The 23649-nt window shown below is 34.0% G+C and overlaps 1 protein-coding gene and 1 long non-coding RNA gene across 2 annotated transcripts; both read right to left on the bottom strand.

Moving 5' to 3' along the window:
- Positions 1 to 1950: 1950 nt before the first annotated feature.
- LOC123657004 (protein abnormal spindle) lies at positions 1951 to 12745 on the bottom strand. The gene is made up of 8 exons (XM_045592607.1): positions 12734 to 12745; positions 12454 to 12651; positions 10670 to 10867; positions 4778 to 10537; positions 4035 to 4221; positions 3061 to 3242; positions 2512 to 2631; positions 1951 to 2433 (listed from the first exon to the last, which is right to left on the bottom strand). The coding sequence occupies exons 1-8, from the start codon at positions 12743 to 12745 to the stop codon at positions 2122 to 2124; spliced, it is 6969 nt and encodes a 2322-aa protein (XP_045448563.1). The 3' UTR covers positions 1951 to 2121.
- A 7264-nt stretch (positions 12746 to 20009) lies between these two features.
- Positions 20010 to 23178, bottom strand: LOC123657304. The gene is made up of 3 exons (XR_006743684.1): positions 23139 to 23178; positions 21896 to 21970; positions 20010 to 20176 (listed from the first exon to the last, which is right to left on the bottom strand). It is a non-coding gene; the product is annotated as an uncharacterized LOC123657304 (long non-coding RNA).
- Positions 23179 to 23649: the final 471 nt, after the last annotated feature.

The following is a 23649-nucleotide window of genomic DNA, read 5'->3' on the forward strand; positions in this document are numbered from 1 at the left end:
CGGGAGGATTCTTCAACCAGACGGGTGTTGTGTCTGGCGGGCTACTGCTCCGACGGTTGTTGTCCCGATTCTTCTTACTAAGTTCTTGTATATACTCGTATACTCAATCACTCTGATAACTTTGATAGCGAGATGTAGGATACGTCAGTTTTCTCTAGTTTTTTTTAATATGTAGCGAGATAGATGTCTCACATCACTCCCCTCCGAGACCGGAGGTCGACAGCAGGTTGAGTCGTCCATAGATATTTTGATGCTAGCCGGGCCAGTGGAATGTTCCAGTGAGTCTGAACCAGATGCTGCATAGTTCACGACGAGTCGGAACTGTCTGCGTTGATGCTGCATATGCTCCAGTGAGTCGGAGTTGTGCTTTGCTGAGTAGTGGCTGGTTGCTGCGTCGACCAAGTGCGTCTCTGTTTGTTGCCCGGTCGAAGTGCAGTGTGCTGTGCCAAAGTCGCTGAGAAGGCTGTGGGTGATGACCAGGAATGCGCGTCCACTGCATGCTGGTGGTCAGGATACCCGTAGTAGCCGTAGGTGCTGGCTGGCTGAAGCCGTAGATGCTAGATGCTACTAGCTGCTCGAGGAAGTGATGATGACGATAAAGGTTGCGCTGACGTTCATCACGTCGGGGTTACCAGTTTGGAGGGTGGGAGGAGTGAGAAATCACATCGGGGTCACCAGTTTTGAGGTGTGAGAAACAGGGTGTGAAGTCCCTCATCCACCATCGCAAAGGGAGGATTCTCCGACCAGACGGATGTTGTGATATATATATATATATATCACCATTACAGCCTATACAGTCCACTGCTGGACATAGGCCTCCACAAGTTTACGCTAAAAATAGCGTGAACTCATGTGTGATGCCCATAGTCACCACGCTGGGCAGGCGGGTTGGTGATCGCAGTACTGGCTTTGTCGCACCGAAAACGCTGCTGCCCGTCTTCGGCCTGTGTATTTCAAAGCCAGCAGTTGGATGGTTATCCCGCCACCGGTCGGCTTTTTAAGTTCCAAGGTGGTAGTGGAACTATGTTATCCCTTAGTCGCCTCTTACGACACCCACGGGAAGAGAGGGGGTGGCTATATTCTTTAGTACCGTAGCCACACAGTACATTATATATATATAGTCTGATAACTGTGATATCGCGATGTAGGGTACGTCAGTTTTCTCTACTATGTATGTCACGAGATAGATGTTGCTACAAATAGATAGGCTTACGTTTGACCACTATTTCACCTGATGTTAAGTGAGAATGTGGTCTAGGGTGGAGCACGCTTACCTAGAAGTAGCCTTTTCACTCGCGACTTAGAGATCCCCAGATTGTAGCTATCCGGAAACACATAACACTAATTTACTATTCGTCCTTTTAACCGACTTCAAAAAAAGGAGTTGGTTACTCAATTCGACCGTATATATATATTTTATGTATGTTCGGGGATAACTTCATCGTTTATAAACCGATTTCAATAAATTTTTTTTTGTTGGAAAGGAGATATCCCTGGTGTGGAACCTTGATAAGGAAACCAGGATCTGCTGATGGAATCCCAGAGAAATCGAGGGAAACTCTCGGAAATCCGCATAACTTTTTACTGAGTGTACCGATTTTGATGTTTTTTAATTTAATCGAAAGCCGATATTTATCATGTGGTCACATTTAAATTTCATCGAGATCTGATTACAACTTTTGGAGTAATCTTTGATAATGCGTATTTACTTGATAATTTTTTCGTCTACCTGCGTTGTATTACTTGTCGATGTAATTGAAGTCGGTTTTTCTTCGTTTGCCTGCACAATTATTTAATATTTATTGGTGATAATACTCTTTGTTAGCGAAGTTGTAGGCACATACTTAATCTTTATTATTTCCTCCAAGCTCTTAAGTATTATGATAACATAGTAAAATTATATTGTTCATTACTATTTAATAAAAGGTAAATAAATATGAAAACAAATAGTTATTTTTAAAAGCTTTAATAAGTAAATTAGAATAACTATTTTAACAGAATGTGTATTACATAATTATAACACAATTAGTCAAATATATTAATAATGTTTACACCAACGATTATTGTCTATAATATACATTTCACTAACATAAATGAGGCCATAAAATAAAAATAATAAAATTATAATCCATAAGTTTCAAAGAGACAGCAGATGGCTTGTTGGGGGTCCTGGAAATAACGCGGCTTATCGGGTCTAATAATACCATAGTCGGGTTCTAGAGCCGGCAATAAATAGGCTTTATTACTGCTAATACTATGATTTAAATCTCGCAAAGATTGGTTTAATGAGTGGGAACCATATTTAGAAGGTTGCGGAGTACTGAATTTATTTCTCAAAGCATTGTTTGCCATTCTCTTCATCCGCACAACATTTCCTTTTATTGTCACTAGTATTTTTTGGTTTTCGGTTTCATGTAGAAACTCTGTTAAATCCTGAAAACGAACATGACATTTTAACTTGCTCTGATAAAAAAAAATACGAGTGCAAACTGTATAGCAACAGCTACTTACTTTCTTAACGTCGTCATACTTGGAGAACAGCCAGAGGTAAGTTGACAGTATACAAAATAGATGCGTTTCACTGTTACTGAATCGCCACATAAATTTCAATACTGGCGGAATTCTTTCTCTCTACAAAAAAAAAAAAAAAGAAAATAAAATAAAAAATTTAATAATTTAAGTTAATATCAGCAATTGTAGTGGTGCGTGAAGTTGTTACTATAAGAACGACCGCCACTTCGATTTTCGCTTTTGTAGATATTTGAATATATACGGATATTTGTTTTAGGTCTTGAGTGCATACTCTCGTGGAGTGCTTCACTGTGCCTGGTAGAGCAAGCGAGGTCAGGTCTAATCAATCTCAATTGTTATCATCGACTTATGATTTAAAACTCACGATAGATAATAAACCGTTACCTTACAGTGGAATAGCATGGCGGAATAAACTTAGCCATTTTTTCCAGCTATTTCGGTTCAATACAGTATAAAATAGCTCTATTACTTTTAATGTTCTACGTAACCCTATGGAATTAAGCTGTTATACATATTTTTGTATCTTACCGCATATATTTTAGGTCCCGTTATTTTGTATCTGGTCAAGTTAACAAGCAGTGATGCCGCCGATTTTAGCACTTCCACACTAGATATAGATCTGTTTGTTACCGACATGTACATGTATACACGGCGCACAACTGCCGCGGCGTTTGAATTATACAATACCGGGTGTACTTCAGTAAGAAGTTCTGAAAGAAAAAATGTTTCAATATTGATAAGCGAAGCTGGACCGACGATTTACGGAAGTTTGTCGGTGGAGGCTCGATGAGGATTGCGGAAAACCAGGATGTCTGGCGCAAGCTCGGGGAGACCTATGCCTAGCAGTGGACTGCGATAGGCTGAACTGTCGGGGGACTTCGGTCGGCCGGACGACACGACCCCACATGTCTGAGGGGTGGCCTTGTTGTGTGCACGGAGGTTTCGTCCGGGCCTACCGCCGGGGCGAGGTGGCGAATGCTAGCGCGACCCCATCTCGCCCCACCTAGGCGGACGACTGCTCACACGTGGTGGAGGCTGAACTGACTGACTAGCTGACTGTATATTTGGAGTGCTTGATTTAATTTTCGAAAACTATTCTGATCAGAACAGTTGTTACAGAATATTTTTAATACAACTTTTTAAGGTTGATATAATTTGACTTATAGTCCATTTGCGTTAAGAAAAAAGTGAGTCATTATTATCATTTAGCTTAGCCACACCCCTTGACAACAAATAACAATAAATTATAACGCCATGTTCAAATTGCCTAGTTGAATATGAGGTATTAGTACCTTTCAGACAGGCTTTCCAATTTATTAATTTATGATTTTATTGCTCACGGTTAGGCGTATTAAATGTCCTATAGCTAAGCTAGCTGACAGTAAGTGACAAGTAGAACAGTAAGATGAATTACTATTTTTTAACGCAAATAGACCACCCATAGCTTTATTTCAAAGCATATTTAAAAATAATCAAGAAATGCAAATCTGAGTAAAACTTACCAAGAGACCTAAAGGCTCGTATCACAGTTTCGATGTCCGACATGTTTCGAAGGACCTCCATCGCTTCCTCATTCCGTTCCTTTAACGACTCCTGAGTTGAGTGTAGAGCTCCTTCGCGCCAGCGTCGACGCAACTCATATGCGTGTCTGCCGCTTGCCATACGAGCTTTGTTTCCCCGAAACAGTGCCTATAAATGCATAAGGTACTAATTTATCTTTTAGGGGAAATATACATAGCGACTAGCCCGTTGGTTCGATTTCCACTTCAATATAGGTGAAATATTTGTGTTTATTTAGTTATATATGTATAATGTATCTTAAAAAAAATGGTTGCCTGTAAAATTTGTTTACGGACGATAGTATAAGATAGTACGTGACAACGTCATAACAAAACATCTCCTCGGACGTGGATCGAAGCCTATCGAAGTGGACCGGACGCCAATCGAGTATTTGCGTATATGGAAGATAAGCTTGCACCGCATCTATCTATATTCCATATACCTATTATCACTGAGCGTAAAGAGACATGCCGCGAGCGTTCATCGATTTATTAGACGTTGTCACGTCAAATAAATAGCTATAACAGCCGACTGTTACCTAAAACACAAGTTGCTTACCGTATGAACGGACGACCGTGTGTGTATAAGATCCTATTTATATTATTACGTACGTATATAATTATAAATCGATTGGCTTTTAAATTTATATTTTACGAAATAAAAACAACCAAAATAAGTCACTAACCTGAATTTTTGAAGCTGCCCAATTCTGCCGCTTTTCTTCTTTCAAACGTAGTAAGTTTTCTTTCTTATGTGCAACTGCTTTCCGGACAATGTGACCCCTAACAAGAGCTTGTAATTTCACAATAGTCTTTCTCATTGCCAAAAATTTCATACGTAACAGTCTTGTTAAAATCTTCCCTCTCCATTGCTTCTGTACAAATATCACTTGCATACGATACTGTATATACCAAGATCGAGTCAAGTATGTTCGAATATTTTTTTGTATACAAATAGCAGCAGTTTCCCTTTGTCTCATTAAAGATTTTCTGTGTGCTTTTAATCTACACATGGCTTGTAATACTAGGACACTAGCACGTAAGCGCAAGTAACGTTTCCTTTCAATGAAACACCGTACATAAGCCTGCAGTTTAATTACGTTAATCCTGAATTGCTCATACTTTACTCTTTCTCTTTTTACTAAGCAATATGAACGATAATACCTTTGTATAGTTATGGCTGCAGTTCGCATAGCAAGGAAATGTTTGCGATTAATGTGCATGCGAAGAATAGACTGTACAGTTATTATTTTTTGTCTAACATTTATAAATTGAGATCTACATTGATTACGTTGTTTGATAGATAGGTACCAAGACTGTATTTTTTCAACGGCTCTCCTCCGAGCTAGCTCACGTTTCTCATTTCTAGCTCTAACATAACGCTGAATATGAATAACAGTATTTCTTAAATTAATAAAATGATTTCTTATCTTTTTACCGTGCATTATTTCTCTAAACCGTTTTTGAATTGTTATGACAGCCGTTTTTAACATAATATACTTTTCTCTCTGTTTTCGACCAATCACGTACGCTCTGTAAAATCTTTGAATTGTAAGACACGATTTTAATATATTTGAATACTTTGTTTTTGCTTCTAACATCATTCGATTAGCTCTAAATCTCCTTTGTATATTCAAGGTCACAAATTTTATTTCTAAGTAATATTTCCTTTCATTTCGCATCACAACCGTTGCCCTGTATCTTTGCTGTAGTATAATTGCTGAGTGACGTAATTTTAAAAATTGTTTTCGTTGTGAAATACCCATTTTGTAAGCTCTATAAGAAGCTTGAATCTTTCTACATGCTTCTAGTATTTTTAAATATTTATTTCTTTCCTCTTTCATAAGACATTTAGCTCTAAACTTCTTTTGCAAACATATAGTCGCGGACATTTTTTTAAGGTACGCTTGCCTTTCTTTCCTCATTGACAACAAAGCCCTATATCGTCTTTGAACAACTATAACTGAGCGTTTTAAGCTTAAATATCTGACTCTATGATATCTCATATCCAAAATACTTCTGTATTTCTTTTGTACAAAAAGTGTTGCACTTCTCAATTGGCAATATTTCTGTCTTATGGTTTTACTTTCTTGGTATCGTCTGTAAAAACTCTGGATTGCGATCGCCGCCTGTTTCATTGATAAGTATGAATGCCTCTGTCGTTTCGTTTCCAAGTACGATCTGTAGAACCTTTGAATAGTAATTGTGGAAGTTTTCAGTTTAATAAAGTTACGTCGTATTGTTTTTGTCAATAAATAGCTTCTAGCATGCCGTTGAATGCAAATTATCGCAGTTCTCATTTTTAGGTATTCCTGTCTTTGTTTCTTTCCAATAATATAAGCCCTATACGCATGTTGTATAACCAAGCATGCTTTTTTAGTTTGCTCATATTGTTTTTTTATTTCTTTACCTTTTTGCAAACATCTTATCCATTTTTGAATTTTAATGGCTGCATCTTTTTGTAAAAGAAATTGTTGGCGTTGATATTTTCGTAATATATGCGCTCTATATACATTTTGTATTAGAATACACGATGACTTTATTTTAGCATAATTAGCTCTTTCTTTTCGCATTGTTAATAATGCTTTATATCTATTTTGTAATGTAATAGCGGCACTTCTTAATTCTAGGTAATTTTGTCTGTTTTTTCTCATTAAAATCAGTGATCTGTACCTCAACTGCACGGCCAAAACGGACTTTTTGAGATTCAAGTAAGTAGTTCTATCACGTCGCATTACTAACAAACTACGGTAATATGTTTGTATTACTATTGCCGATTTTCTTAATTCAAGGTACCTTTGTCTTTGCGTTTTCATTTGTAAGTAAGATCGGAAGATATTCTGAATTTTGATAGCAGCCACTCTAAGTGTAATGTACCGTTCTCTCGTTACTTTCATCTTTAAATATGATTTAAATTGCCTTTGAAGAACAATAGTTGCATTTCGAATTTGTAAATATTGTGATCTTTCTTGTTTCATTATCTTATTAGCGATATATTTCCTTTGTATATAAATAATTAAATCGCGGTCCCGAAGATAATTACGTCGTATTTTTTTACATTTATAGAGAGACTGCATTTTAATCACAGCCTGTCTTAATTTAACATAGTTTGTTCGGTCATTTCTCATCAAAAGCTTTGCTTTATAATATCTTTCTATAGTTTGAACAGACATTTTTAGCGCTTTGAAACATTTTCGCTGTCTAGCCATTCTAAAGTAACTCTGTATAGTTATAGCACTTTGCTTTTTCTCAATATAATTCTCAATTTCTTTTCTCATTAATAATTTGGCTCTGTACTTTTGTTGAATGATAATAACAGATTTTAGCAACTTGGTGTACCATTTTCGGACCAAATATTGTCGAATGATACTCTGTATGCATATGATTTTATTTTTAATCATACGATATTTCCTCATGCATAACCAACGCCGGACATGTACTTGAATCAAGACAGCCGATTCATGTCTTATTTTTTCTCTTTGTAATCGCAACGTCTGCAACAATTCTTTTGACTGTTTAATCATTTTTACACCTTTATACCATGTGGCAATTTTTACAGCACTCAACTTTTGCTTCCTTAAACGAGTTCGACAAATCCACATGCGCCAATATTTCTGTATAACGATAGTTGCAGTTGTAACTTGATGCATTTTGTGTTCTACCATACGATTATACTGTATCCTACGCCACCAATACTGAATGATACTGGCTGCAGTCTTACGCTGAGCTAAGATTTTTTCCTCTTCTCTTCTTTTTTCTAGAATAATCGCATATTTTTTCCGCCACCACATCTGAATAACGTTTGCAGCTTTTTCAAATAACGGCGCTCTAAATACGTGTATGAGTTGCCATAAAAGTGACAATGTCTTTTCTCTGTGACCATCAGCAATATCGGTTGCAGATATATCTCCTACTATAGTAAAATTAACTTCTTTCAATGCATTCAACGCAACCTGCACGTTGTGTATCTTTTGCAAACGCGATATTGCTGGTGCCCGTAATTGATTCACCAAACCATTTTTCATCAAAATAATTTCCATTACTTTAGTTAATCGGATTCCATCTCTTATATCAACTGCTATGTTGTGAACAGCATACTTGTATTCATCAAGGTAAGATTGTTTATGACAGACAATATAACCCAGTGGTCTAAGATGCTTCGTAATATCTCCGATACCTGCGATAAGTTCTCTTGTGAAGCGTAAAATAATTTCTCTACTTTCTTTACATACAGCATTTCTGCAAAATAGGCAAGGATCGTGAGGTATTATTTTCTTCTGTTTTGCTTGATCTAAGAAAAATACGAGCATAAAAAACTTTTTCAGAGTAAATTTCTTTATAGCCTCCATATACGCAGGCAAGAGCATATTCGGTGCAGTTGATTTGGAATGTTTGTTCTTAAGATGAGGATTTTTGAACATACGGTGAATAATAAATGTAGTAAGTCCTTCAACATCACTGTTAGACTTAAGAGGCAAAATAAGTCCGTAAATTGTCTCCAAGCCGATTCGAAGCCATAATGGATTGTAAGAGAGAAGAATCTCCATTATAATTTTCTGTAAACCAATATCTAAATGTAGATTTCGGTCAGACCTTATGGCAATCAACTTCTTTTCAATCTGGAGATTTAATTTAATGAGAACCTGTGATATTTCTGGGCTCAACAACAAGGCTTTTGCTGTTCTTCGTAAGCTGTCTAGCCTGTGACTGTTGTGATATGCACTACAAACTTGCTCTTTAGTTGGAGCTGCAGGTACTTCCTTATTTCTGTTCTCTATCCATGCTTTACCTACATCAATTTTTTGTTCTACATTGCTGTCTAAATCTGCAGGAGGAGTCAAAATGTAATTAAGCCATCTTTTAAATTCATTTTCAAATTTGTCAACAGCTTCCTCATCATAAAAGTATGTTGATGAAAGGAATGGATCAACTGTAAATGACTGTGAGTAAACATTTCCTATATGATTCAGCGAAATGTTCTGGTTTTTACTTTCATTTGTATCAAAAGATTGATTAACTCTTCCGCTTAAGGAGTCCTTAGATTTGGTAACAGTTTGTATATTATGTGTTTTTGATTTCATAGATTTCCTTGGTAATGGAGTGGGCATTTTCCATAGTTCTGGCTCTGCTCTTACTGCTTTCTTAGACCATGTTGATTGACGATTAAATGACGATATCGAAGATTTATCACCTGCTTTATCAAAAGTTCGATTTATGGTAAAAGTTGCCATTTGTTGATCTGTCTTGTCTAACACCTGCGTTTCTGATAACTGAATGCTTTCTTCAGGAATAGACTGCAAAGGTGGAGTAAGAGACCTCGGTGGCGATTTTATTTCGGCTCTCAAGTCATTGTTCCAAAGGAAGTGTTCAGGGCGAGCTAAATAATGTTTTTCATTAGACTGTAAATATTCCTTAAATAAAGCTTGTCGACAAACTTTAGAATGTGATTCTTTAGGTGGATTTGGCTGTCTTGAATCCATGTACATCTGATTAGGATAATGATACATAGGGGTATTTGGTGACTCTTTTGTATATGTATCAGAACTAATCTTCATATTTGAATCAATATCATTATCAACAATATCATTAGTTTCGTTATATACTCTTGGTATAATTTTCTTTTCTGTTGAAAACCTTTGTGGGAAAAAAGAGAGATCACTTATTCGAGAAAAATCTGTGTTTATCGAGAAATTAGGACTGTTTAACTCTTTCGGTGAAGATGTATTGGGAATTTTTTTATTTTGTAATGCAGGAGTTTCAGTACATTGATTATTACTTTCATACTGTGTATGGTGGTTAACAGTTAACCATTTATTTGGTGGTTGTGATGATGCTATACATATGATAGAATGTGTCTCATTTTCTTTATTACCAGTTAGAACATCTAAGCTATCATCAAAATCACTTTCAGAGTTTACACTAAATATTATTTTTGGTCCTTTATCTAGTTTATCATTCTTTGAAGCTACACTTTTAAGTGGTGTAAATGTTATATTATCAAAGACATCAGAGACAGAGGACTCACAATTTTGTTTGTTTGAAGGCTTTAAAATATTTTTGTCACTATTAAATTTCTCATTACAAACAGGGTAAGATTTTTCATAAGTTTCATGAAGCATATCTCTATTATCTCTCTGGACATTTGAGAATATTTCAGATGTATTAAAATTTAAGTCTAAACTAGTTGGTGAGTCAAAAGGACACTTTTTAAAGTTTGAATCTACTGAACAATCATTGTAAGATACATTCTCTTTATCCATTGGGTTGATGACTTTATAATGAGTAGATTGAACAAGATTTACTGTTTTCCTAACTTTTGTTGTGGTGTTGTAAATAGCTTCAACCTTTTTCTTATAAATTGCAACAGGAGACTTCTTTCCAGTTTTCTTTTTAATTTTACCAGGAGATATCTTAAATTTTGGATTGTTATTTTTAACTTTGACATTCTAAAAGGAATAATTATCAGAATTAATAAAATTATGTAATATATTCATTTCTTTTAGATGAATGTATAATAATAATTTTCAATCATTTGCTTAAAAAATCTTATGAACATTAACTGTGAAAAACAATATTACCATGACAGATTTGAGAACAATTATGACGTCATATCTGCCTCTGTTGTCATTAGTGAAACGAATTGTTTCACGTAGTGCCGTTGGTTGTGTCGGTGTCCACAGCATTGTGATGCAGTAGCACGTTTCCGGTTCTACTTCCAGACATTCTCCAGGCAATTGTATAACAAGTCCCGGAGGCAATGATTTACCAAGAGTTATCTAGAATATTTAATAAAACTATTGTATGATGCTAAAAAAAAATGACCAAAAAATATATAGATTCGCAGTTGTGTTCGGTTGCAAGTGAATAAAACTGTCTTCTGATTCTTGTCTGATAAATACAACATAAGTACATGATAAAATATACAAGTAAATATGCGTTATTAAGGATTACTCAAAAAGTAGTCATTAGATCTCGATCAAATTTAAACGGGACCACATGACAAGCATCAGCTTTCGATTAAAACAAGAAACTTTTTCTGTTTACGCAATTTTGACTAATTATAATGAAACAAATTTTTCGATGTTATTGCGGTTTATTAAATTTTGGACTCCTCCGGTCCTCCCGTGACCATGGTTGCTGTAAAGTGAAGTGTCGGGCATTTAAAAAACTTTATAAGGGGTCGTCTATTAATCACTAGATGTTTTTAGCAACTTACCCAACAACCACCAACCCCACATATCACCAGTAAGACGGTCCCCTAGGTTATATGTGATGAGACTTTTGACCCAACCCCTTCCCAAATAAATATTCTGTACTTTTTGCTAGGTGTTTGTTACTTGTTTTTTAGATTAGTAAAAAAAAAGACATGTAATATCCCATTACAGCCCCTCGTGATCCTTAATTATTTTCTGGAACCCTCTCCCCTCCCTTTCAAGCCTCACGTGATTAATAAAGGAGAACCCCTGAACTGCGATAAAATTCGAAAAAGATGTTTCATTCCTAAACAAGACTCATCGGTACACTTAGTGAAAAGTTATAATAATTGTCAAGTAAAATACACATTATTAGATATAGCTCGAAAGTACTTGTTGGATCTATTTAAATGGAGTCACATGAGACACGCCACCTTTCGATTAAAAAAATATAATCGAAATTGGTCCACCCAGTCAATAGTTTTGAGGCAACATAAATTACATAATTACAATCGAATTGAGTACATCCTCCTTTTATGGAAGTTGGTTAAAAATTATTCCAATAACTAAATTTAAAATCTTAAAATTGGTTTACGCAGAAATTATTTCAAATTTAGTTAAAGTTAAAAATAGTTTAGGACAACCAGTAAGGATTTTATACTTTTATGCTTGTTCGTGTCTAGTAATTAAGAAATCTTTTATAGCATAAGTATGCTTAGATCTGGGTCATTGGCCTGGATGAATCGGCCATAATAAGCATCTTAATGTTTAATAAAGCAGAAAAAGAGTAAACATAAACCCCCAGGAACCTGTTTCACCAGTTGCTGCCAATTACAATTTATTCAACCCCACCCACTGATGTTCCTGTGGCGACAGATTGCAGTGCTGTCAGTTTAACTCTCCATATGTACGGATTTTATCAGCAGAGGTATAACTAATCATATGAGCTTATGAGCTTATGAGCTATTTCATCTCAACTACAACATTTGGATTCCTGTGAATCTGTTGTTTTTTTTATTGTAAATTGAAATTTCCGAATGTTGTAATAGAGTTCTGTAGTAAAAAGAGAAATATATATTACGCTTTTATTTATACAATATAAATATTTGTCAGACAGCCTAATCAGCAATTGGTAATGATATCTTAAGACCTAATGTAAAAATACAGACCAGTTGAAAATTTTTTGTAGGGTTAAATATCTCCAAGTTCTTTTCACACGTCGTTCCAATTAAAACGTTATCAAAAACAACTTGAGGAGGTCTTGAAAAAGGAGCCAGAACGAGTCTTGGACATTCTTCCTTAGGAGACGCCTTTTGAGCAATTTCCTTTTTCCTAGCCCTTTTCAAATGCTCGGGAGTATTTTCAATCTAATAAATATAAATGATTAAAACAAAGTAATAAAAGGATTCAAAAAAAGTAAAGCAATAGTAGTTAAAATGAGAAACGCACCTCAAAATACATGATTACGTTAAGTCTACTAGGTCTTATATTATACATAAACTTCTCAATTCTACATTATATATCACTTATTAATAATTTTACAATAATTCCAACAATAGTATTTTTAAAAACCATTCAAATTAATTGAAAGCACACAACTTCAAAGAGGACTATTCAAAATAAAGCCGTTAAACTGTTTTTTAATGTTGTGTCAACTTATATGCATAAAAATGGTAAAGTTGTGTTGCCAGCAACTTCTTTGTCCACAGTCCACTTAACTTGCACTTAACATAAAAATAAAATCATAAAGACAAACTTCATTATTTATAGTCACTAGATGGTCACTAGACTCACTACTCTTCATTTACTAACTTATATATTACATCATACAGTCATACTTATTCAAAATACTGAAGAATTTATATTAATTTGTTATAGTTTTAATTTTAAGCTTAATTTTTGCACTTAAAATATTTTGTTCAACGGTTTTTTTTCTTTTTTTTGTCTTTTTCTTAACTAATGATATACAATGCTGAGTTCCCATCGTAATCAATCTTTCACAACTATTTACTCCCACGGGTTACCCCTGTTTGCGACTTCTTTAAATTGGCAGAGGTATTTTAACTTGCACTAAAAGAGTAAAATTTATTATTTAGTAAATCTTAAACCTTTTCCTATACAATTTACGCGAGAAAATGTTACCTGTCTACACAGGGCTTTAAAGAAATTCCAACAAACTGTGCAACCGCCGCGTTGTCGCAACGGTCACAGGAGAGCACGTTAAGCCGGTTCCGGTTTTTATATTTGTATATGTTATATCCTATATCATTCTCCTACATAGGAAAAGAGGCCTATGCCCAGTAGTGGGCTATTACAGGCTAAAGCGAACCAAGTATGCAAGGACTAAGTATAATCACTTTTAAATGTCTCTGCATATATTTGCTAGGAGTGCAGTATAGTTTGTTCCTTTTTTTATTTGGATAGCTTACATCTTATATAACTATAGATAATAGAAACAAAAAACGAGTGCGCTTTAGACCACACGAAGTAAAACTTCTTTACCTTCTTTAGTAATATATGATACGTAACTCTCTCTCTCTCTCCGTCTCTCTGTGATGTGATCTCCTTGTTAAGCATGAAGGTTACATGTTATTTAATTACCTTCTTTATAATATTAGATAATATTATGACACTGTCATCAGTGTTATTCTGTCAAATTATCAATACCTAATTATTTACTATATCTTATTTTATTGTTGAATAAAGCCAAATTCTATTTGGTTCTGACTTTATCTGTATCACTCTGTCCTTCTCTCTTTCTCTCTATCTTCACTAACTTATACCTTCCTCTCAACTTCCTTTCACCTCGCCCGATAAAACTTTTCGTAACACTCTCGACATGCATTCACTAGCTTACGCCCTAAGTCAAGCGTGCGTAAAGAACTTTTACTTCAAAAGCCACCACAAATTGATATTAAACAAAAACGCAACAATGCTGAATATTTCTAGAAAGAATAATCTACATAAAAAGCTAAACAAGACTCGGAAGAAGGTCGATACAAGAGAGCGGCAAATTAAGGCGTTGGAAAGGTTCACCGAGGACGAAAGTTCGAAGCACCCGGAGGCGCCACCAACTGTTCGAACAAGGGCCGATATGGGGCAAGTAACACCACCAAAACTTCGACCAGCGTCCACACCATCTGAACACGCGCAAAATGCCCTTACCGAGTTCCTGGCCATAACAAAGGCAAACCGAGAGGTGAACCTGGCCACATGCAATAAGATCATGCAGACCTACCAGTACAACAACCTAAAGTTACTGGAGGTGGAACTCGAAGAAGCCGAAGCAGCCATTTACAACAACGACACTCGACAGATACTCAAAGGAAATATGTCGGGGAGGTATATGGCTGCATATAACATCACAGCAGGCTTCGTGAGCGCGGTCGAGTCTGAGGGGCAGGAACAAGAGCCTCAGATCTTCAATACACCACCAGGGGACCCGGTGGTGGTAGTGGCCAGATGCACGAGAGTAATGCTGGATGATCGGATACTCCGGATGGCTCAAACCATCACGGGGGACCGTGACGCCGATGATTCTTCCGTGGTCTGGGGGCTACCTTCACTGGAATGGATAAATGGGGTTCCAGGATGTGGCAAGACAACTCGCACAGTCGGGGAATTCGATGAGGACGAGGAAGTCGTCATTACGACCACAGTCGAGGCTGCCAAAGAACTTAAGGAGAAGCTGGCACACCGCTATGGCGTTAAAGCCAAATCTAAGGTGCGCACTATGGCCTCCGTACTGGTCAATGGTTTTCGAGGGGGCGCAAAAATCAGCCGTCTTACGGTAGATGAAGCCCTCATGAACCACTTCGGGGCCATAGTGATGGCAGCCCGACTATCAGGGGCCAAGAAGGTGGTCCTCATCGGAGATATTAACCAGCTGCCGTACATCGACAGGGAAAACCTGTTCAAGATGCGGTACAGCAGACCAACCCTGATAACAGGCATATCGTGGGAGCTGTCTTGTACGCACCGAAACCCCAAGGATGTCGCCTTCGCCATCAGCGAGGTCTACAAAGATATTTATAGCTCAAGCCCAATAATCCATTCCCTGCGCGTGGAAAGCTTCACGGGCGCGCAAATCTTTGCAAGACAGAACTGGACCCTATACCTGGTCTTCACGCAGGAAGAGAAGAAGTTGCTGGTGGACCGGGGATACGGGAAAGGGGAGGGGTCGCGTGTCTTGACTATCCACGAGGCGCAGGGCCAGACGAGTGAGAGTGTCATCGTCATCCAGACGAGGAGTGGGAGGCTGCGAATACATGACAGCGTTTCGCACGCGATAGTCGCGGTGACTAGACACACCAAGGCCTGTGTCTACTACACCGACTACAGAGATGACGCGATCTGTCGTTTCGTCGGGAGGGCGGCGGAGGCTACGGAAAAAGACATCCTCGAGCATAGTCTCAAGATGGCGATTCATAATAGAGACACCGCCGTCGTTGAGAGTATTCTCGAGATGTCAAAATAAAATTGGAATAGGTTGCTTGGCTTGGGAGTACTCCTCGTTGGTAGTAATATAGATAATATTAAAAATATATATATATTTAAGAAAACTATTATCACGCATGTAAATAATGTTTAGCTAGATATAAGTATAGTATTATAAGGAAATAATAATAATAACAAAAAATTAAAAAAAAAAAAAAAAAAAAAAAAAATTGTACCATAGATTAGATTAAGAACCGGTCGGTGGACTCACGTCTCTTTTGGAGACATTAAAAACAAACATAGTCTGACTTGAACAGCGATGTTATTGACTAACGCCTCCTTGAAATAGAGAAAAAATAAAAATAAAAATTTGCATGTATTAGAGTAAAAAAGGACATGGGTTCATAAGCCCGTGGATGTATAAGACTTGTTAAAAAAAAAAAAAAAAAAAAAAGTGTATTTATATCTTTTTATGTAACATGGTATGGTTGTTTAATTTTTATTATATAGTTAATTTTGTTTATAATCACTACATAGTATAAAACAAATTCGTGTCCCGCTGTCTGTATGATTTTGATGACGTTTTCTTTAGTCAATAGAGTGATTCCAGAGGAAGGTTTATATGTTACTAGCTGTGCCCGCGGCTTCGCCCGCGTTGAAATCAGTGTGTCACAAAGCTTTCCCGGCAAACTTCCAGTGAAACTCTCATCGAAATCGGCTTAGCCGATCCGTAAACCTTCCCCTTGAAGCCATCTCCCCATTGGTGAAACCGCATAAAAATCCGTTCAGTAGATTTTGAGGGAATCGATCACATACACTTTTGAGGACTTGGTTTTATAATACACTAACTGTTGCCCGCGACTACGTCCGCTTGGTTATGAAGACATGAATTACTATTAAGATGTTTAACGCAAATTATTTTTTCATTTCAGTCACTTGAAATGCTTATCACACTGAGTAACTTTTTGCAAGGCACAATTTAGTATAATTTAATAGTCATTTTTATAAAACCTCTCTATACACCACATTTTTAGTTTTATTTTCAGGCTGCAGTATAAATAACCTATCAGGCGAACTTATAGCTGCTGTATATGTTTCATACAAACTATCAACCCCAATTAAACCCCCTTAGCGGTGGAATATCGCAAAATCCGTTCTTAGCGGACGTCTACTAACTATAATCTACCTCCCTGCCAAATTTCATCTTTGTTCATCCTAGATGAATGGACCATCCAGCGGTTTTTGAGTTCTCGTGATGAGTGAGTTAATGACCTTTCTCTTTTATATATATATAGATTACGATGCATTATTTGGACACCTCCTCACCATCTATAGAACATACATTTTAAATTTCGAGTCTCTTACTTCAAAAACATAGGACTTTCATACAAACTTCCAACCCCCGTTTTATCCCCTTAGGGGTCGAGTTTCATAAAATCCGTTCTTAACGGATGTCTACGCCCTATAAGAAACCTACTTGCCAAATTTCAAGTTTGTAGCTGTTATAGTTTCGGAGATTTCGTGATCAGTGAGTCAACCTACCATCCCCCGTTTTAACTCCAAAAGCATTTTGATTTCTAAAGATACATTATCCGAATACCTTCTCACCATATAAAGAGCATACATTTTAAATTTTTAGTCTCTTACTTTAAAAACATCGGACTTTCATACAAACTTCCAACCCCCGTTTTATGCCCTTAGGGGTAGAGTTTCATAAAATCCGTTCTTAGCGAATGTCTATGCCTATAACGAACCTACGTGCCAAATTTCAACTTTGTAGCTGTTATAGTTCGGAGATTTCATAATGAGTGAGTCAACCTACCATCTCCCGTTTTAACCCCAAAAGGGAGTTGATTTCTAAAGTTACTAAGAACTTGGACATAAGGATTACAAAGCCTAGGGCTTCAGGTGCTTTGCTTATGATATTGGTTACATGTTTATCGAAAACAAGTTCACTATCATTACTATTTCTAAATCACTTGTATTATAACTAAAAGGTAACTTTTGATTACTAATAATAAAATAATTAGAACTATAAAGCTGGGTTTTACGAGTAAAACTAATGGTAAAGTAAGTAGATATATTAACGTTAAATTTATTTAAAAGACAGTAATTATCTAAACTCAACAAATCATCTTGTAGTTTACTAGCATCACTCTCATTATTTATCACTCAAATAATTTTCGATCAATTCTCTCATTATTTATCATTCAAATAATTTATTGCCTTCGAAAAGCAGGGTGTAAGAATGAGACAAATATTGTTTAATATCGTTGATAAATATTTAATATAATAATACGTTGTGATGTGATGAATTAGTACCATGCCCATTATCGTTGGAGTTCGCCAAGGTTCAGTTACGAGTATGTTGCCTACACTGTTTACATTATATTACATACCGATAACGTTACCTCTGACGCCACTAAATAAATATGTTTTTACTGACACCTTTTAGAGTTTGCCAATATGAACAAAAAAATTTCAACTCGACGCGCGGGAATTCCCGCACTGTGTCAAGCCACGCGATGGATTGATAAGAGCGACCATAGGGCGTGGCATCATTTTTATTCAAATTCCTAGCACATAATCTTCATGTCATAGCTATGCAGTTTTTAAGTTGTTAAAAAAATATTAACGTTGACTAAAAAAATAATAAGAGATTTTTCAGTATTATAATTTATTTAAAAAAAAATCATAATTATTTTTTATCAATAAATAGGTCTGCTAGCTCATTAGCCAATTAATATTTATATCGAAAAAAAAATTAACATTATTTGCCGGTATTTGATAGTGTATATATATATATATATATATATATATATATATATATATATAAATACACGTAGTACATTCAATCTCAGGCGGGAATCGAACCTGCAACCCGCGGAACAGTAAGTAACAATAACAAAAAAGATGATTTAAAAGCATAACAAACATTTACAAAACAAATTAAATAGTTTCTAATAGTAATTGTCAGCCAATAACAAAAAAGGTGATTTTAAAGCATAAAAAAAATATTAACAAAACAACTTAAATAGTAACAAATAGTAATTATCAAAAATTAACAAACAACATGATTTAACACTTAACGTAGCATAGTCACAAAAAAATCAACTCTTAAAAAGTGATACAAATGAAATGATCTCGCAAAACAGTAATTATCAATCAATAACAACCAAGACGATGAATTTGACTCATAACATATTCACAAAAATCTAAAATTTTTAAACGTTACATATGTAACGATCCGACATACAGTAAATAACAAACAAACATAACATAAACATATTTACAGATATTGTCTAAGTAAAAACAATTCTGAAAAGCGTTATATAATGATCCTAGGCATACAGATAAAAAACATAATGATTTACAAACATAATAAGAACATATTTAGAGTAATCTTCTAAATTCTTATTTTTGTATTATTAAATGTTTGTAGTAGGTAATTCCATAAAGTACTACCGATTTTAAAAATTCTTTCACGGGATGCTACAATTCCATGTACGCCATTTAATGGTATGTGGATAAACGAACAGCGGATTATGGGAGAAAACGAAATAGCGAAAATCGCGTAATCTATGTGGGCGAAGCCACAGCGGAAATTTTTTTTTTGTTTCTAAGGTAAAATATACACATTTAAAAACTTGGAAAACGAAAAACATTGCAAAGACATTAGATGTCAAGAAGAACTGCCAATATGTATGTTTTCTACAAACATTGTTTTATAGTACAGACAATATAAATATAAATATTCAACAAGAATCTTAAAAATTGTTATCTAAGCTTTGTCTTGATCACATTATTCTAATTGTATATTTTTGTCTTTACATGATTTTCTAATGAATAATAAACAAAGATTATGAATTAATTGATTTGTTTTTTTCTATAAAATGCTCATTACTTAATTGCAAACTAGTCTACTGCTTTATATTTTTAATTTGTAAGTCCTGAGATATAATAGCTTTGAAATGAATTTGGCTCTTGTTTACAAAATGACATAAAGGTTCAGAAGGCAAGCACAATGAGCTCGAATCTTTCCACCATTCTTTAAAACTAATATAATTGTTTAAGTTGTCTACTGGTTTATCAACTTTTAACGAATCTTTACATTTCTGACATTTCGTTCTATCTAATAATTTTGCAGCTAAATAACCACTAACATATAATACTGGCTGCTCCAAAAAGTTACATAAATCATTTTCATATAAAAAGAAATCGATTTCATTGGGCAAAGACAAAACAGGATAAACTATCTCATCAACAACTTGAATGTCATAATTATTATTTCTATTAGGCATGTCAGTGCGGACCCCGCTAATATCGTTATAAGCTACAAACAATTTATTAGTGTCTTCCTCACAGTTCGCATTTCGACTGCCAAACGCTTTAAGCTTAATTAAGTTTGAGTCAAATGACTCAGCAGGATCTTCTCACGTTCAGTTAATGTAGAATCTGAAATTTAAAAAAAATCCTGTTATTATATATACATTTTTTTGTGTTGAAAGTATACAATATTATGTATAATGTGATCTATTCCTTTAATTTCATAAATTTTTACTTAAATATAATATTATAAAATAATTTATTGCTTTTATTATATTAAGATACATTTATTATTTTTATTTCAATATTAAACAACGCTAATATTGATATATTTTATTAGTGATCGTTACAGTTTAATATGTATTTAATTTTGCTTTAAATAATAACACAAGTATACGACAAAGGAATGCCCATTGCATGATACAATTGGAATCATTGAATGTAATTATTATTTTTTTTCCTTTTTCTTCAATTTACTTGAAATATTATAACAATAAAATATACGTATTTGATTACTAAGGAAAGAGCTATATCTAAATAAATTATTTTGTCATTCTTTTTTTTAAACTATACCATACTTTAATAGTATAATATCGAAATATATATAAATGTATAAATATAAATGTATAAAATATAGATAAATGAAACTGTTAAACATTAATGTTAATGCATATTTAACAAAACTAAGCAAACTTTTGATTTATAAAATGTAAATTATTGAAGCAGTATAATTAAAAATTGATTTGACTCTCATATGCTTGATAATAGTCAAATGTGTACCGGGCTATTCATAGGTATAATGAAATAAATAATTTTCCCATAGAAAGAGTGTGTGCTTCTATTAATAACTGGCCTCAACTTTTAAGTGTATTGCAGCCAATGGAGACCACTTCGGATTAGCTTTATTTTCATAGAATAATATTAATGTATTAAACTAACACACTGTAATAGTAATAAATGTTATGTGCAACAGAATAAATGTTTTTTTTTTCTTTATAACAATATTCAGGGCATATATACATATATATTGGCATTATATATTGGCCTGCAGTGTATATATATATATATATATATTATGGATAGATACTAACTACTACTATTTACATAGTCTACCACATAACTACATTAAAAACTACCACAACTTAATCCCTTGTAGTTGAAGTTGTAAATTATGATTTGAAAATAATTTCAATAAAAATAATTTAAAAAGGAGTAGGCTACAAAGAACTATACTGAATTACGTTCTTTGCTACATTAAAAGATTGTTGAAAATTATACCTCTATTTCTATTAGGTTTTCCCACAATTCTTTCATAGTTGCGAACAGGAACTTTAACATTTTCTACTGATTCATTCTGGGAAACTGTAATTACATTGATAAAAGTGAACAATAATAAATAAATATCTTTAACACATACACACGGTTGTCTTTTCCTAAGGTAAGCAACTTAACACTTGTTTTATAGACAACAACCAACATGCATATATATATATAAATTATAACATAATTATGTATAGTAATACACCCAGACTCAGGCAGGAATCGAACCTACAACCCCCGGAGCAGAAAATAGAACCAGCACAACTGGAATAACAGGCTACTCATCTAAATGTATAAAATTCAATTTTGAAACAAATAAACATTTAAAAAAAAATTAATACATATAAATGTTTTAGTTGCTTATAATTATCTATGTAGTAACATATACAGTTAGAGAAATATTTTATATAATAAAGTGAACTTGTGTCATAAAATTAAATGCTAGTTAGCTATATGCTTATAGTAGACATGTTACTTGTTGATGTTTTATGTACTCAAAAATGTGAAATTTTCATTTGTTATTCTTACCTAGTGTTTTTTCAAAAGTAAGTCCTTGTGGTGCCTGCGAAGTAGAGGGCAAAGGGAGAAAGCTGTATTCAGCATCTGAAAAATAGTAGTACAATATCTAAATATATCTAGTATCTATTACTTGTTAATTTTTTTTTTACATTTTCCATTATTTACTCACACTTAAATTATTTGAATTTTATTTTCTACTAGCTTCTACCCGCAACTTTGTCCGCGTGGAATAGTTACTTTGGGCTAGCTGGGGAAGGTCTCAGAAGGAAAAAATCCGATTTTGAAACATTCTTCATTGGTGCTCCACTCTTATTGGTCTTTGCGTGATAATATATAGCCTATAGCCCTAGCCTTCCTTGATAAATGGGCTATCAAATACTGAAAAAAAATTCAAATTGGTCCAGTAAGTCCAGAGATTAGCGCGTTCAAGAAAACAAACTCTTCAGCTTTATACTAATAGTATAAATTTGATATGAAATTATTTTTATTTTAAAATTAAAGTTAATGATTACTTATCTTGTTATATAGAAGATGAAAATGATTATTTTCCGAAGGTGTTATTCATAATCATTTTATAGAAAAATAAAACTAAAAATCTTATACTGCATTGGATCATTTGTATCATATGTTGTGAATCGTTGCATATATGTGTTAAAAGATATTAAAGATTCTCAGAAAGTGTTTTACATATATCTCTCATTTTATCAGCGATATGTATATCAATCAGACTTAGATATCTGATATCTAAGGGCCAATATTATTTAGGTAAATGTATAAATAATAAATTAAATATATGTCAGATGATTTTTTAGAACATTGACTAACAATAATCTATTATATGATATTTATTACAACTGAGATTGTACTGCCATTATCAGTACAAAATATATTTAAAAATTATCTTTTTCTATACAGTACAATTGTGAACATTTGTATGACTTTTATATAATCTCATCTTTATTTATTTTTTTAATTTTCAGTACATACTTAGTAAGACAGAGTTTTGGAAACAAGACATTGTTTTCAAGAAAACTTTTTGTCATTTATTAAAAATGTATAAGACTTGCAACAGCAAGTTATTAAAATTATAAGTAAGTTCATTTAATTAACAATAAAAATCTTAATTTTATCCATCATTAAAAATATATTACATAACCAAACATGAACTAACAAGATGCTGTACCTCTTAAAAACACTTGTTACTTCTAACAACATAACAAATAAATATAATATAATAAAGTAGTTTACTCACTTTTAGATAAAATATTTTCATTCCATTGCACATTCTCTGAATTTGTTATATCTTGAAAACTAGAAAATAAAAAAGAATTTATCATAAACATCAATTAACATATTATGAACCAGAAATAAGGCTAGACAAATAGCTAAACAAGAACATCGAGAAAAAATAATTGTAATGTAATTTATAATTATCATAAACATATAAAAAAAATTTGCACCTTTCAAGACTTGAGATTTTTCTTTTTCTTCACCATATAAAGGAAAATCTACCAAAAGACTGTCATCCAATGGTTGTGGCAAATTTAATGTTGGAAAAGCATTTTTAATTAATCTATTGCCCTTTGTATTAAAATACTTTTTTTCAAAGTGATATCCACACAAATATTTAATTTCATGCAATTTTTTAACGGGTATGTAAGCAGTCTTCATTCCCAACTGCTTTGACCCAAGAACGACACCTGAGAGTAGAATTTTAATCGTCAATTTAAATTAAAAGTTTAAATTTTACATAGTCTACAACT

The sequence above is a fragment of the Melitaea cinxia genome, chromosome 10 (assembly GCF_905220565.1).
Source record: "Melitaea cinxia chromosome 10, ilMelCinx1.1, whole genome shotgun sequence".
Lineage (NCBI taxonomy): Eukaryota > Metazoa > Arthropoda > Insecta > Lepidoptera > Nymphalidae > Melitaea > Melitaea cinxia.

Excerpts from the sequence above, each read along its gene's own strand:
- LOC123657004 (XM_045592607.1), bottom strand. Across the intron at positions 3,243-4,034 it reads ACGAGCCTTTAGGTCTCTTG|AACTTCTTACTGAAGTACAC; the intron begins GTAAGTTTTACT and ends TTTTTCTTTCAG. Across the intron at positions 2,632-3,060 it reads CGGGACCTAAAATATATGCG|AGAGAAAGAATTCCGCCAGT; the intron begins GTAAGATACAAA and ends TTTTTTTTGTAG.